The sequence below is a fragment of the Periophthalmus magnuspinnatus genome, chromosome 17 (assembly GCF_009829125.3).
Source record: "Periophthalmus magnuspinnatus isolate fPerMag1 chromosome 17, fPerMag1.2.pri, whole genome shotgun sequence".
NCBI classification, from domain to species: domain Eukaryota; kingdom Metazoa; phylum Chordata; class Actinopteri; order Gobiiformes; family Gobiidae; genus Periophthalmus; species Periophthalmus magnuspinnatus.
The window spans coordinates 11,027,609-11,042,414 of NC_047142.1; the positions used below are offsets into that span (position 1 = coordinate 11,027,609).

Sequence of the window (14,806 nt, forward strand, 5' to 3'; positions counted from 1 at the left end):
GGATAGAATAGGTATTGTGTGTTTTTAAAGTGTACATGAGCGGAGTGGAGCGTTCCCACATACAGATGACATGCTGTTATTATCTATTGTTTGGGTCAAAACAAAAGTGGTCGGAGTGCACTCGCGGCGGAGTTCTCACACTTTCGCAGAAATAAAGATGAACTGGAGACAAAGGACAGGTGTGGTGAATATTTTGGTGTTGGTACATTTGCGACGTGTTAATGCAGGTCGAGAGGAACCCGTTACTACAAAGACACATTAAAGTACTCAACATGGTACAATCTTGTGCGTGTAGTTCATATCAGCTATCTATATGGGTGAAAAAAAAATAAACTTACGGATGGTAGATTTAATATTTGTATTATGTAATTTCCATACTTCTTGGGATGCTATTTCTGGCGACTGTAATTTCTTGTTCTCCAAATAATTAACAGATTCTAACAGCTGACAACTACAATTGCTCTAATGATCCATGACACAATATGTATAAAACATAAAGTGGACTTTCTCCTTGCACTATGAACTACTGCATTAGAGTTAGAGTGAGCTCCACCCTTCCTCCCCTCACATCAGCACATTCCTGTCCCATACACAGCTTACAGTCAGGGGCAGTCTGTGAGCTCCAGTATGGACGACCAATGGACCAAAGACTGGTGGTCACTCAAACTGATGCATTAAAAGCACTTCCATCATTTTTCTGCCGTCAAAACGTGTAATACAGAAATCACTTTAAACCATTTTCCTGTCAAACATTAGCATGCAAACAGCCTACTTCCTGATACTAAAAACACTTCAGACAGCGCACAGTGGCTTCATTTTGACCCTAGGAGCTGCTTGTGCATTATTTCTGTACTGGGGCAAGACCTTTTTTCTATATCTACATGGAAAAAGAATCGGGTACAACTTCATTTCAGCACATTTTTGACTGCACCACTCTTACCAAAATGTTCTGTATAGAGTCAAGTCACCCAAACAAGTGCTCTGAGAAATGCATATTGCAGAGTATTGCAGAAAAACAAGATAAAGTGACTCTCTTTGACATATAGGCTACCAAAAACACACATTTAAGCTGATTCCCTTTAGCTAACAGTGACATTTATCACACTTTCTATAGCATTCAGTGTATTGCAAGTTTCCTCTTCTTCCCTCTATCTTAAGCTGGTATTTGCAGTACAGAAAAGCGGCATTGACTCCTGTACACTGATAATCTAAAGCACACACCAGCCCATAATACTCCACATCTACACCACTACAGTATACGGCCTTATGCAATGGGTCCCAGTTGCACCATGGCTCCCTGTGTGACATTATCCAAGCGGCCGTTATCTGGGATTGAGCAGCTGGAGATTGGACAGCTCCTGACCTCTCACCCACACTAGTGCTTCTCAAGAGGAGGTGCAGAGATCAGTGAATCGTAGGACTGTTGAGTCATGTTACCTTGTTAGGTCTTGGATGATCTGGGTTGAATTTTGGACTTAACATCAGCTTGTAGTACAGTGTGATTAAAAAGGAAATCTGACTCTTGCCTCCATCTCAGAGTATGACATCATCACTCTTATAGATAAATATCTATGCTATGAAGAGTTTTTCTGTGGCAGTAAATCAACCAGCATGCTAACCACAGACTTCCTGATTATTGGGGAAAAAATGCTTTATAATTAAAGGCAAAAGCTCAAAAGCTGATCTGTTTTAGGAATAGACTGCATATATAGTACATATAAATGGACAAACTAAGCTGCTAGTTGCAGTTGCAGTTTCCAAATAGGAAGTGACTGCAATTCACTTTGTATTGAAAAAGGGTCGCCCCAACAGCCTCGCTCTGGATTGGCTATTTGGTTGCTATGATATTCGCGGTCGGAATTCTACATATGCAGCTCGCCTCCAAATTGGTCGCTACAACTGGTCTAGCCTCGATGAGCTTCATTTGACTGGAGCCGAACACTATGGATGACGTCACACTCACTTAGTCCACTTCTTTATATGGTTCTATGGTTCTAGGGCTTGACATTTTGCTCACACACGGGAAGAAGATGTGTATAGAGTGGTTTCAGCCAGACCCTCTATGACCAAAATTGAGGTCAATTTAGCTAAAAGACAGTCCTTGTGCAGCCGCACACAGCTTTCTTGCCTGACCAAACAAAATGATTATTATATTACATTTATGAAGATTCCTAATGGCTTATCAGTGATGCACTTGGTTTTTACTTTGTTTCCAACTTTTTAAAGCGGGACTAAACACGTAAATTTCACCCACAAACACATTTCAAACAGAGCTGCTGAACTGGGCAGTACCTGGAGGACTAAAGGGGAGAGTGAGGGGGAAGTAGGGGCATCTGGGGGTATAAGGAACTGTATAGTTGGTCTAACACGTGTTTGAAATCAGAAGCACCTGGATGTAAAGAGGGCCATTCTGTGTGATGGCATGTAGTACTTGAAAATACAGTGGGAACTGCAGCACACACTTAGACTGTTTGTGACCAGAAAGCTGCAAATGTACCTAATTTACACTAAAGTTGCCAAAAATGACTAGGGGCTGTATATAGTACCATTAAAACACATACACTTTTCAGTAGTAAAAAAGTATATACAGTGTTTTTTCTGTGTAATCCCTCAGTCGTCCAGGTCTGATCCATAATACTTCGACTTTTACTATATATAGCATTGAGTTGGACTTTGAATCTAAGCTGTAAGTTTGAAGTCCACGTGCCTTCACTTGCCTAACCTTCTGCCTTTAGAGGAAAACAGAACCACGAGGCTGCACACCCAATCACATGACCTGACCTTTCACACAGAGAGGAGGCTTTCAGCTCGCTTACATCACACTTCACGCTCGGTACATTCACATGATCAGGAAAAACCAGATGACCCAAGAATTAGATCTGAGTTTTGATGTGTGTTTGCACGCACAAAAGATTTTCAAAGACATCATGATAGTTGAGCAGTATTTTAAGTAACAATGAAAATTAAAAATAGCCTTTCAATCTTGAACATTTTCTCTCTTTTGTCTAGTTTGTCTAGTTTGCCCAGTTTGCATAACTGTGCTGGTCACTGCCTGCAGGTGTAGCACTCTGCAGGCATGTGCACACTCAAAATCTGATTATTATTAGATTTATGATTATAAAACTATTAAAATGTAAACAGCAAAATAATCAAATTCCTTTCTGATCATGGTTCCTCTGATTAGTCACGTGTAATTGTGCAGTTTATCCTTTAAGTCATTTTAAACGTCTAGAAATCACATATGAATCAATTAATGTGAAAACACACAAGGGAGTTCATTTACACATTTGAACAACTGTACAAGTTATTAATGTGTGACCAACCTAAAGGCACTCTCTCTGGTCAGAATGGTCACTACCTAAACCCCAGCACCTGCAGACAATCATGAATCAGTGCTAGTGCAGCGTCTGCAGCTCTGTGAGGAAATTCTGGAGGTTTTGAATTTACAGATTAAACTATGTGCACCATTCTATTATATGATTAAAGTTGCACTGTGTAACTTTTCTGTGGGGTCCGGCCCCTGCTTGTCTCCATTGTGATGTGGTTGCTTTGTGCTTACTTGCTCACTTTCAGTGGTGCTGGTGACAGGTTGAACAGGGAGCAGGGAGCTTTGACACACTTGTGATTCAGCGTATCTTATGAAATCTCTTTTATTACAGTCACGTTATCCAACAGCTATGCCACCTGACCTGTGGTCCTTGTTTTCTTACCAGACTTTGGGACCGTCACAATAAAAATATTTTTGAACTGTCTTTTCTTGTTCTTTGTTTATTTAAAGGTGCACTGTGTAACATGAAATGTTATTGCTTTTTTCTGGAATACCCCACAGTATCAAAAAAGTCTATTCTATATCTAAAGAATTTTTTTCTTTGCAGGTGTTTGCATTCTTACAAGTGAAGAAGTCGCCTCTCCACAGTTCTGACCAGTTCAGCGTTTCTCCATTTAATGCCTGCAGAACATTGTTTGCTTTAATATAGTGTATTTTTGTTCATCTTGACGTTGTTGCTAATGTCCTACCTGATTACTCACAGCACACACATGTAACATATCCACTGTTACTGGTGACATCATTTATTTCATAATATAGACTATTCCTTTACATTGCTAATGCCCCCAGCCCACACAGCACACACATGCACTCATTATTTGCACTGACATACAATTAGTTATTATTTTAATAATGAATAGGCTCTGTCATTGTGCACCTGGTCCGATATGAACCTTTTTAATCTAACCTGTTTAAGTCTTTTAAACGTTGTTTTTATGTGTTCTGTTTGCTGGAGCCACTTGTATTTGCACATCTTAAATGTGGAATATCAAAATTACACAGAACCAAAGACAAATGTATTTGACCATAATCATCAAAGTTTTACTCATGGAGTCAGACTTTATTCAGCTCTGCTCTGTTTTCTAATGTTTATTAACATTTAAATACATCATTAAATACATAATTTTCACACACTTTGAGCAAACATTTATCAGCAAAACAGTTTATATACCTAGAGTCAATTTGAATGAAGCATGGTTACTATAGCAACAATGCTTGTGCCAAAATATCTGAGCAAGTGCAGTTTAAAAAATGGCTTCAAATGAGGTAAAGTCCAGTGACCGTCTCTGTGCACAGCTGCACTCTGACCAGCCCCCCGTCTGAACGCTCATGCTAACTTTTAATAAAATGTTAAATCAGACACAAACAAGCAATTAATATTTAAGTAAAAACTACTAAAAATGTTATATGTAGATTACTTGAGTTTTTTAAATATTTAGCCTATCATGCCTCAAAATTAGCATTAGCATTAGCATTGAGAAAAAAAGACCTAAGACCATAGACCATAGTGGATATAATTGGACAGGAAGTAGAGACACTAACAGTGAGCTAAACATTCACCACTGTGCACGGAGCCAATTGATTATTATTAAGTAGTACACATCGTTCACATTAAGAAATCCTTTTAATTAAACCAGTATGATATAATTCCATGACTTTGTCCAGGGGAGCGGTTCTCGTGATGATGACTTGGCAGTGTACAGAGGGGAGAGCCGCTCTGACGTCAGCCCTCATGGTGACTCCTGTAATGTGACACCCAGTAGCACCCAACTTCTTTATGCAAACGTGGCTATTAATAGATTACAATAGACGCTGACAGAGAGAGAGCGAAAAGACAAAAACAATGTAAGCTTATATCATCCTTTGCCAGCTGTAACTTATACTGCCACTTATGTAAAGGAAATTTGAGTAACGTTTGTTTAGGGAGCAAATATTAAAGGCTAGCTAATAACTGCTGTCTGTTAGCATTGTTAGTCAAGTCACTGAAGCTTTTTCTCCTACATGGCCATGACTTACAAGTATTGATTCATTAACTATTTTTACCCCATAGGATAGTTAGACTACTGTTAAGTCACATTATTATTTTTTAAATTTCATCTCATCCTCATCTTTATTTATACAGGGAGAACCCAATGAGATTACAGACTCTCTTTTTTATGAGTGCCCTGCATAAACTGTATAAAGTGACGTCACCCACAGCATTCGGCTCCAGTCAAATGAAGCTCATCATGGCTAGAGCAGTTATAGGGGTGAATTTGGAGCCGAGTTACGACCACGAGTATAATAGCAACCAAAGAGCCAATCCAGAGCCACGCTGTTGACGTTAATGCCCCTTCCTGCCCGCAATACTGGTTTAGCATGGAGCGGGCGCTCCATGCTAAACCAGTCAATCACACCTGTTGCTAAAGCTAGTGAGAACAACTTCAGGGAAAAAGGTGCCTGATTTGTCTGTTATTAAAGTTCATATCTTGATTTACAGATAAAATAGTGAAATAAAAATACCAGGATCATGTAGAGCGGGTTAATACGAACATTTTAAGATCAAAATGATGAGCCTGACAAGTAAATTGGAGCCAGAGTCAATAGAGCCAGAAGTGCGCCCACTCTCTCACCCTATTTGGAACGTAGCAGCTAGCACGTTAGCTATGTCCATTTATATACAGTCTATGGTGGCCTGTTAAAATACTGAACAATACAAACAAAAACAAACAAAACACATAACTACATAGGTCTATTTAAAACATTAACATGAGCAGGTGTGAGTATAAATGTTTATCACCAGATTATTAAAGTGCTGTAGTACTACTGCCACCACTGTGTAACTTGCATGACCATTTAGTTAGCGATCATTTTGTGTTACCAACATTTCAATGTAGGATTTAAAATATTGTCCAGCAAAAATCATCAATATCATATATATTTATCTTCTATCTGCAGCCTCTATGGTTATTGCTGCAGAAAGTGTGCTGTGATGATGTCATACCCAGATGGGGGAGGAGCCAGTTTTCCTTCAGACTGTATTGCATAAGAGACAAAACCTGATCATTTATTTCTACCGGCAGACCTGCTCACTGGCCTCTCCAAACGAGCCTTAAGACAGAACAGTATATCCAGAACACTGCTGCTCAGGTCCTGACTAGAACCAGGAAGTATGAGCACATGTGTCCTGTGCTCAGGTCTCTGCACCGGCTCCTGTGGCTCAGAGAATAGACTTTACATTAGCTCTGCTTGTGAACAAGTCTCTCCATGGCCTAGCACCAAAGTACATCTCTGACATGTTAGTGCCACATGAACCATCTCACACTCTGAGGACTTCAGGGACCGGCCTCCTGCTGGAGCCCAGAGTCGGTGTTTCATGGAGAATCGGTGTTTCAGTTTTATGCAGCTAAAACCTGGAACAGTCTGAAGATGTGAGACAGGCCTCTACTTTGACAATGTTTAAATCCAGGCTCAAAACTGTTGTGTTAAACATTACTCAAGTAAAAGTATCACATAGAATATATATATATATATATATATATATATATATATATATATATATATATATATATATATATATATATATATATATATATATATATATATATATATATATATATATATATATATATATATATATATATATATATATATATATATATATATATACATGTTTTGGTCAACTGTAACAATATGAATCAAATTCTAAATTTTTCTTTTTTTTTACTTACTACAATACTACTGCAGTACTTTTACTTCATTACCAGTGGGGCCCAATGTGGACAAAACAAAATATCAACCTCTAATGGAGATTAAGCCGATATGCTAAAAAAGTCCAAATATTTATCTCTAGTTATAACGCGCCCTTTGGCCCCCCTGCAGACCTGGACCTGGAATCTACACTTGAATTTGATACTTACATAAACAACAGTGACTGTATCTGCCCTTTTATAATCCTGTATATAGAGAAAATAACTTTGGAGTATTTACTGACCACCTTCTCTGGTGTGATGTTTGCTTGATGTCACGCTTTGCCTTAGCTCCTCCCTGCAGTATGTGAGTGTGTGTTGTTTTTGAATGGAGCATCTGTTTAAATCTGGACTTTTCTTTAGTCACCTATAGTGGTGTTGTTTTCGGTCTGGTGATGACATGAAACTGAAACAATGAAGATTAAAAACACATCAACTTTCTATTTACTTTCTAATTTGTCATTAAGTCCACATTACGCAATCAACACAAAAAACAAAAACAAAACAAACAAAAAAAAAAAAACTACTAAAGAAATTCATATCAAATGAATGTAGGTTAAAGATGCACTTCTGTAACTTTTCTGATGAGGAGATCCAGCATCTCCATGGAGGTATTGTTGGTTTATTTTGAAAGTTCCGCAGTATGGCATTTAACTGCCTTGACTCTCCATAGACCTAACCTAACTTCACCACCTGCTTGTCTCCATAGATACATTTAATGCCGTTGGAACGTTGGAGGTAAAGCCACATACACGGAGAACAGCAAAAGGCAGATGCTCCGACAAGAAAGTTACATAATGCACCTTTAAATAGATTCACCTAATATTCTTTGGCAAAAAACATGTACCGTATTTTCTGGATAATAAGTCACACTGGAGTATAAGTCGCACTGGAGTATAAGTCGCACTGGAGTATAAGTCGCTCCGAGCATAAGTGCCACTGGAGTATAAGTCGCACCAGCCAAAAAATGCATAATAATGAAGAAAAAAAGCATATATTTCACATATAAATCACATCTCAGTATAGGTCACACCGCAGGCCAAAATATAAAAAAAGGGCGGCTTATAGTCAGGAAAATAAGGTAAATGGAAAAAAGTGACATGTATGTATTTTTGAGTGGGCAGTAAGATTGTCAAAAGTATCCAAAAAATTAGACTAATCGATACTAAAACCTGTATTTAAGCTACGTACATAAAAATATCGATTCTTAAGAAAGGTCACATTCACAGGACCAAAACGAACCTTTCCTGAATATCTTTAGAATGATCTTGAGCTGTATCAGAACAAGTATAAGACACATAGACTAGTATACACAGAAAAAAGAAAGTACTATGATTTAATATCCAACTAAAGAGTGTTTTTTTATTATCATTGTGAAATCGGTATCGAGTATCGAGTCTGACATTTTAGTATCGTGACAACACCAGTGCACACTTTCAAATGTGTAAAATGTGTAAGATAATATTTAATCATTTCTTTCTTTCATGTCTCTACTCTCAGGGTTGATGCAAGGACAGCTCCCGTGCTTGCAACCTTGTAAATAAAGTTGAGAAAAAAAAAAAAAGAAAAAAGATCCTCGTGCTCCAGCGTGTCTTTGGCCTAGTTGGAAGGGAAACTACACCACGGGTTGTCACGCATGAAAACAGGCCAGTTCTTTTCTCAGTAAGCATGACGAGGCAAGATTACAAAAGAAACGCCTCATGTAACCTCTTAAAAAAAAACAAAAATAAGCATCAAATAATACATAAATGTGACAAATACATAAATGTAAGATGTCCAACACTGTGCAGAGAACTGAGGACAGGATTCATTCATGTTTGTTAACCAAATTATGTAACCAATAGACAACAACGTGAGGTAAATAGATAAATAAAAAACTAAAATTATATATAAATACATGAATAGAGCTGGACAGGTCAGTCAAAACACAAAAAAATGGTGAAAAGTGGAATAATGCATTACAAAAACACCCACTGTAACCACCATAAATACATGAATACATGGATAAAAATACTTTGAAACGGACAGGTGCAATACTTCATCAGTTACTTGTGCAATACTGCATTACAAAAACATATTATATACTCCTAACAAAGAAACAGATTAACAAAAGAAATGCATAGACTACATAAGCAAATAAAAAATAAATACTGCTCTTGCTATAATTTGACGTGAACAGGTGCAACTGGTGTGCAATACTAGAACACAAAAACACCAGGTTCTATTGTATTAATTCTAATAAATAAACAATAATAAACAAACAAACTATTAATAGATAAAAGCTCTTTCTATACTTTGAACTGGACAGGTGCAAAACATCTGTGGAAATGATGAAAAGTGCAATACTACAACACGAAACACCTGTTGTGAACACTGTTACTCATTACAAATAGCCTAAGTAAATAAATAAACATAAAAGCTTTTTCTATACTTTGAACGTGACAGGTGCAACTTGTTCGCCACGGCACAGAAAAGTGGTGAAAAGTGAACAGTGTGAATGAAGCCGCAGATCCAGAACTGCTGAGCGTAGCAGAAGCCAGGCAGGCAGGGTTAGGGATTATTGTTGTGAGGTGGCACAGGGGCCACCGGGGGCAGCGTGACCCTGACCTCCACACGTGACCAACCTTTACAATACCTCACTGAGAGTTCATGGAGCTTTTAAAGGAAAGTTCACTGGTTTAGAGATCGACTGATATGGGATTTTTCATGATTGATGCCGATTGTTTTGAATCTGATGGATGATAAGATCTATGATATTTCTGTGCAGATGTGGGTTGATGTGTAGGGCCGATGTGTAGGGCCGATTTTGATTATGCTCCCCAAATAATATAATTTAAATTTACTACAAAGTCACTCTCTGTAGTCACATTTTGTGCAGAACCCTCTTCAGGCAGCTAGTTAGCCCAAACAAAATATCAGCCTCTGCAAGAGATTTAAAGCAGATATCCGATACCCTGAAAAGTGCAAATATAGAGGGATGGATGCATAGATGGATAACATGTTACCTGGTTGTTTCATTGTGCACTGTGTAACTTTTCTGTCAAGTGCTAGTCACCATGGAGATGTATGTGCCTGCCATTAGATTATAAGTGTTTTGATTCTAGAATAAATGCCTTGAAAACGTGCTTTCTTATTGTGAGTGGATACTCCGCAGATCTGACCTGTAACAGGGCCTACTTATTGGTATGGAGATAGATATATAGATTTTTTTTTTAGCCGTAGCTGCAGTTAGCTTTATGCATAATTGGTGCAAATACTAGCTAACCTAGCACAGACAAATGTGATCTAAAAGCTTGTAGTGAAGTAGGGGCTAGTTGCATTGTCTCTCATTGAAAAAGCTAATTAGTTAAAATGGTTCAGTGGTTCCAACTCTTGTGTTATTGATACTTTGCACCTGATGTGATGCTAACAGTAGGCATGCTCTGTCTGAGGTTTTGTTAGACTTTAATCTGAGCTTTATTTTAACACAGTCTGACCAGAAAGAACTGACTTTGTTGGAACTACAAAAAATCCCTCTCAAATAATATTACAGCCACAAGCTAGCTAGCATTAGCCAACAGTTTTTCAGTTAGTCACTTTAACATTTTTGTTGAAACTCAAACATGAATACTTGTATTGGTCACAGGCTCCTGAAAATGTTTTCAATCCATTTTGTATTTCTTTCTTATGTTTTCAGACTGCTACATTTTTGAGAGTGTTTAGTTATATGTGCATTGTGTCACCATAGTAACTGATGAACATTCCGCAATACACATTCATGTAGAATACCCCCAGTGTAGTCTCACTGCAAAGTATCAATAGGCCACATTAAAATATATTTGAATAGTTATTATCTTTTTGTGGTCTATCATTTCAAATAATGTTGAGATTCCTCACATTCATAACTATTTCAACACTACCTGCCTTATGTGTACATATATGTCATAGGTCTAGCATAATGGTCTTACTCACTGAATGTTGATGCTACGCTAAGAAAAAGTAAAAGAGAGAAAGTTCTGGTCCAAAAATACATATTTATTGACAGCAATACATGTGTCAGAATTCAGATTTCGCAAATAGTTAAATGTAAAAAATGCAACATAAATATACTTAAATATCATTAGAAATAACTTAAATTGTAACAAAAGAACTATTTATATAATAATAATAATAATAATAATAATAATAATAATAATAATAATAATAATAATAATAATAATAATAATAGCGTCAAGAAAAACAGTTCATATGGGAAAAAACACAGAATGTCTTCACTGGATGCATAGCCCTTCCCTTTTTAAATTACAATAATATCAACATTAACAATCAAACGATGCAGTAGTCCAGTGTTTCACAAGTGCTTTATGCAGTGAGAGAGGGGCCATTCTTTCGGGGCCCCTCATATATATTTTTTTGCATTTTCCCCGGCAACCATCACATGATCCGTCCTTCTGTACAGTGTCCGGTTTCAAAAGGCACACACGCTCCTTCCGCCCTCTTAACTACGGTGGCTGACAGACCCCAAAACTAATGGGAATCCATCAAGTTTGCTTTTTTTGTCACATTTTCTTGTTTCTCCGTCTCAGCTCTGCGTGGGATTTGATCTTTGTAGCGGTAAAGTGTCTGTTACCGCGCTGTTTCTGGCGGAGATATAATAATAATACGTCCAGCTTTGGTTTTTTGGGGTACGTTTCATCGATCGGGCAGGTTAATTATGGGCACCCATTGGTCCATGCAGCGGCTCTCTCTGCAGAAGCGGTTGACCTTGCTAAGCGCCGGGTCCTTCCATGTGTTTGAATGTGGACTCTGGAACAATAAAGAGAAAAAAAAGACATTAGTTTCTCATATTCCCGTGCCAGAAGTATTTCCCTGTATTTAAATTCCATTGAAGTCGTAAAGGGGTGGAGAGCATGGCATGTCCTGACAAGTTCAAAAGAGAAAATGAGTTTCAGTCATGTGCCTAAGCTCTAACGGCTGCTTCCAGGATTTGTTTTTTAGGGGAAATGTTGAGCAAGTTTCCAAATGGTTTATATTAGGGTGGAACAAATACTCCTACTACTAGCAAAGTGGGACTTGTCAAACAGATCTCTGTGTTCTATTAATTTGTCATATTGGCCAATAGTTTTTTTCAGTTTGAAGCTACAAGGTCAAATAGCACTTAATACAGAAGATTACTGAACCTTTTTGTGAAATCTAACCTCTGCCCCCTGCACTTATTCATTTCTTTGCACATAAAAATGTGGTGAACAAAATCCTGGTCCTGTTCTAGTTCTGTTTTAGTCCAGGCTTAGTTCCAGTTTTTATGTGTATGTATGACCTCAGCATAGTGTTGTCACGATACTAAAATTTCAAACTCGATTTTAATACAATGGAAGTGACTCAATACTTGATACCAATTATTAACATTTTAAGCAGTGAAGCATTGTATGATTAATTGAAATCATGATAGATAACCTTTAACTCAACCCCCAACATTAAACTAGAGCCCCCCCTCACCACCCATTCTATTTCTGTTTCCCCCGCCAGTGCTGAACAGTGCTTCTCACCGTGACCAGGACGCAGTGCAGGTCCATGGGCTCTCCTCCGCTCTGCCTCCCCCTCTCTGGGCCTCCTCCTCCGCACAGGATCTGGGCCAGACGCTGTGTGTTGTTCACTCGCAGGATGTTTATGTCGTTTTCGCAGCAGAAGGCCTGAATAAGGGTGAAGTGGATCTGTAGGGCCACGTCTTTCACATCCTCGCCGTCCGTGGCCAGGATGCACAGGACGACATTATCTGGGTCTCTGTAATGGGAAAATATACAGAGATATTGTGGTTAATACTAGGTTTTATACATGTTATGGAACTAAACACTAAATCCACTTGTTTCACTACTAAATTGTGTATATGGTGTTTTAATTGTGTTATCTACTGTTCCTAGTCATTTTTTGGCAACTTAAGTGCAAACCTGGTAAATTTGCAGCTTTCTGGTCAAACTGCAATTTACAGTAGATGGTGACATCACACACGACTACCCTGAATACAGCCTGGTGTTACTGATTAAAAACACCTGGCTGCACAAGCGGAGTTTGCACATGCACACCAAAAATCTGATCATGATCTAATTTCTAGAGTGATCAGATTACTGAACTGTCATGTAAGTCTAATGTGAGTAATCTGATTTGTTTCTGATTGTTCACACCTGTGCAGGTGACAAGAAAAAACAACATGCAAAAAAACAGCCAAACTAATGTGTTACTGGTCATGTAAATGTACCCACTGTTACCTCTGTCTCACATTTTAACATATGATTAATGCATTATTTCTCTCATCCATTATCCTATCAACCTATCCTTCTACCCATCTACACCGCAGCAGCAAAACCACCAGCCTCCTCATTCTCTCCTCTTCACCATTACCAGATCTATCCTTCTCTCCCATCATTGCATTTCTGTTGCTTCATAATTAGCAAACAAAAACACGTCAGCCGTAAAAATGTTTAGATAAATACATAAAGTTGTGCGTGTATCGACTGAACTAGAGTAGCCACGAAAAAAATCTCTGTTTGTGGTAATACTGAAGGTCACGCACACACAGATAGGTTATGAAACAGTTTTGTTTTGTATACTTACACATTGAGCGACTTAGCAGCCTCGTAGACTCCAACCGTGATACATCCCTGCGGCAATGCCGACGTGAGCACTTCCTCCAAAGCTTTTGCCACTGAATCCATTCTACAACAAGACAACAAGAAGACAAGTTAGAAATGTCAACTTATGTGGAATTTGCATGTTGTTAATTAGGACAAAAATAGCTATGTCACGTAACTACTTTTTGAGCCTAACCTTGAGTCAAATCTGCACTGATTGTTTCACTCTCAACAACTCATTTCTTACGTAACAGTTGCTCACTGCTACTTGCTCATGACTCAGAGAAAAGTAGGAGACTTTGTATTTTAAAATAGCCACTACATATGACTCAATAGATGTTCATAGGCAATATTTCAGTATTGCAGGCAGATTATTTCATACAGTCTATTTATAAAAGCAATTTATTTCAAAATTTGGAAGTTGCAAAACTAACAAAAAAATATATATAAAATAAAGAAAAGATAAAGATTATTAACTCAACACTTCATCTTCACTCATATCAATATGGATCAGCCATTACATACAACCAAATGTCTATTTTTTCTGCAAAAGTGCAAACTTTTCAACGTTGATTCTTTTAAATTGAAATATGCAGTAACAAATACAAATTTTTACACAGATTCCTCCATAGTTTTCTATAGCTAGAATAGAATGTTACTGCAGCCCTATAGTGAAAACTAGAACATCTTTTTGTGTTATTAATAAATAGTTAATACACTGAAGAAGTAGTAAGCTATATCTCAACTTGTCAAGGGTTTACACCAGTCAAATTTGTTGCAATGCTTTAAATCTGACAAGTTTGCACGACTGACAGACGCTCAAAACTCGGTCAAACTTTGCTAAAATTGCATGTAAATGAAGCTATAGCAGCGCTTGTTGAAAATATTGCCATATATAAGAGGTTTACGCGACAACGAGGGTTATCTGCAGCTAACAGAAGCAGTTTACTCCACAACCACAACTCGTACAGTAGTCATCAAAATCACCTTTCTTGAGAATATTCCCCGTTTGGTTCCTCGAAAGTCATACTGAACATATAATCCAAATTCGTCTCGGTGGAAATGGTGCAGCGCTGTGAGATTAGATCCACGGTTTCTCGATTGTACTGTACTTCCATGTGTCTACTGGTGCAACTGAAGGATAG

General features: G+C 37.9%; 1 protein-coding gene across 1 annotated transcript; it reads right to left on the reverse strand.

The window, feature by feature from the left end:
- Positions 1–11,248: 11,248 nt before the first annotated feature.
- On the reverse strand, positions 11,249–14,806 carry gadd45aa (growth arrest and DNA-damage-inducible, alpha, a). Its single transcript, XM_033982787.2, has 4 exons — positions 14,649–14,806; positions 13,645–13,746; positions 12,582–12,816; positions 11,249–11,841 (listed from the first exon to the last, which is right to left on the reverse strand). Exons 1-4 carry the CDS (start codon positions 14,777–14,779, stop codon positions 11,728–11,730), a joined length of 582 nt encoding a protein of 193 aa, XP_033838678.1. The 5' UTR covers positions 14,780–14,806; the 3' UTR covers positions 11,249–11,727.

Excerpts from the sequence above, each read along its gene's own strand:
- gadd45aa (XM_033982787.2), bottom strand. The coding sequence starts at position 14,779 with ATGGAAGTACAGTACAATCGAGAAACCGTGGATCTAATCTCACAGCGC. Across the intron at positions 13,747-14,648 it reads GGGGAATATTCTCAAGAAAG|AATGGATTCAGTGGCAAAAG; the intron begins GTGATTTTGATG and ends GTCTTGTTGTAG. Across the intron at positions 11,842-12,581 it reads TGCACTGCGTCCTGGTCACG|AGTCCACATTCAAACACATG; the intron begins GTGAGAAGCACT and ends TTATTGTTCCAG.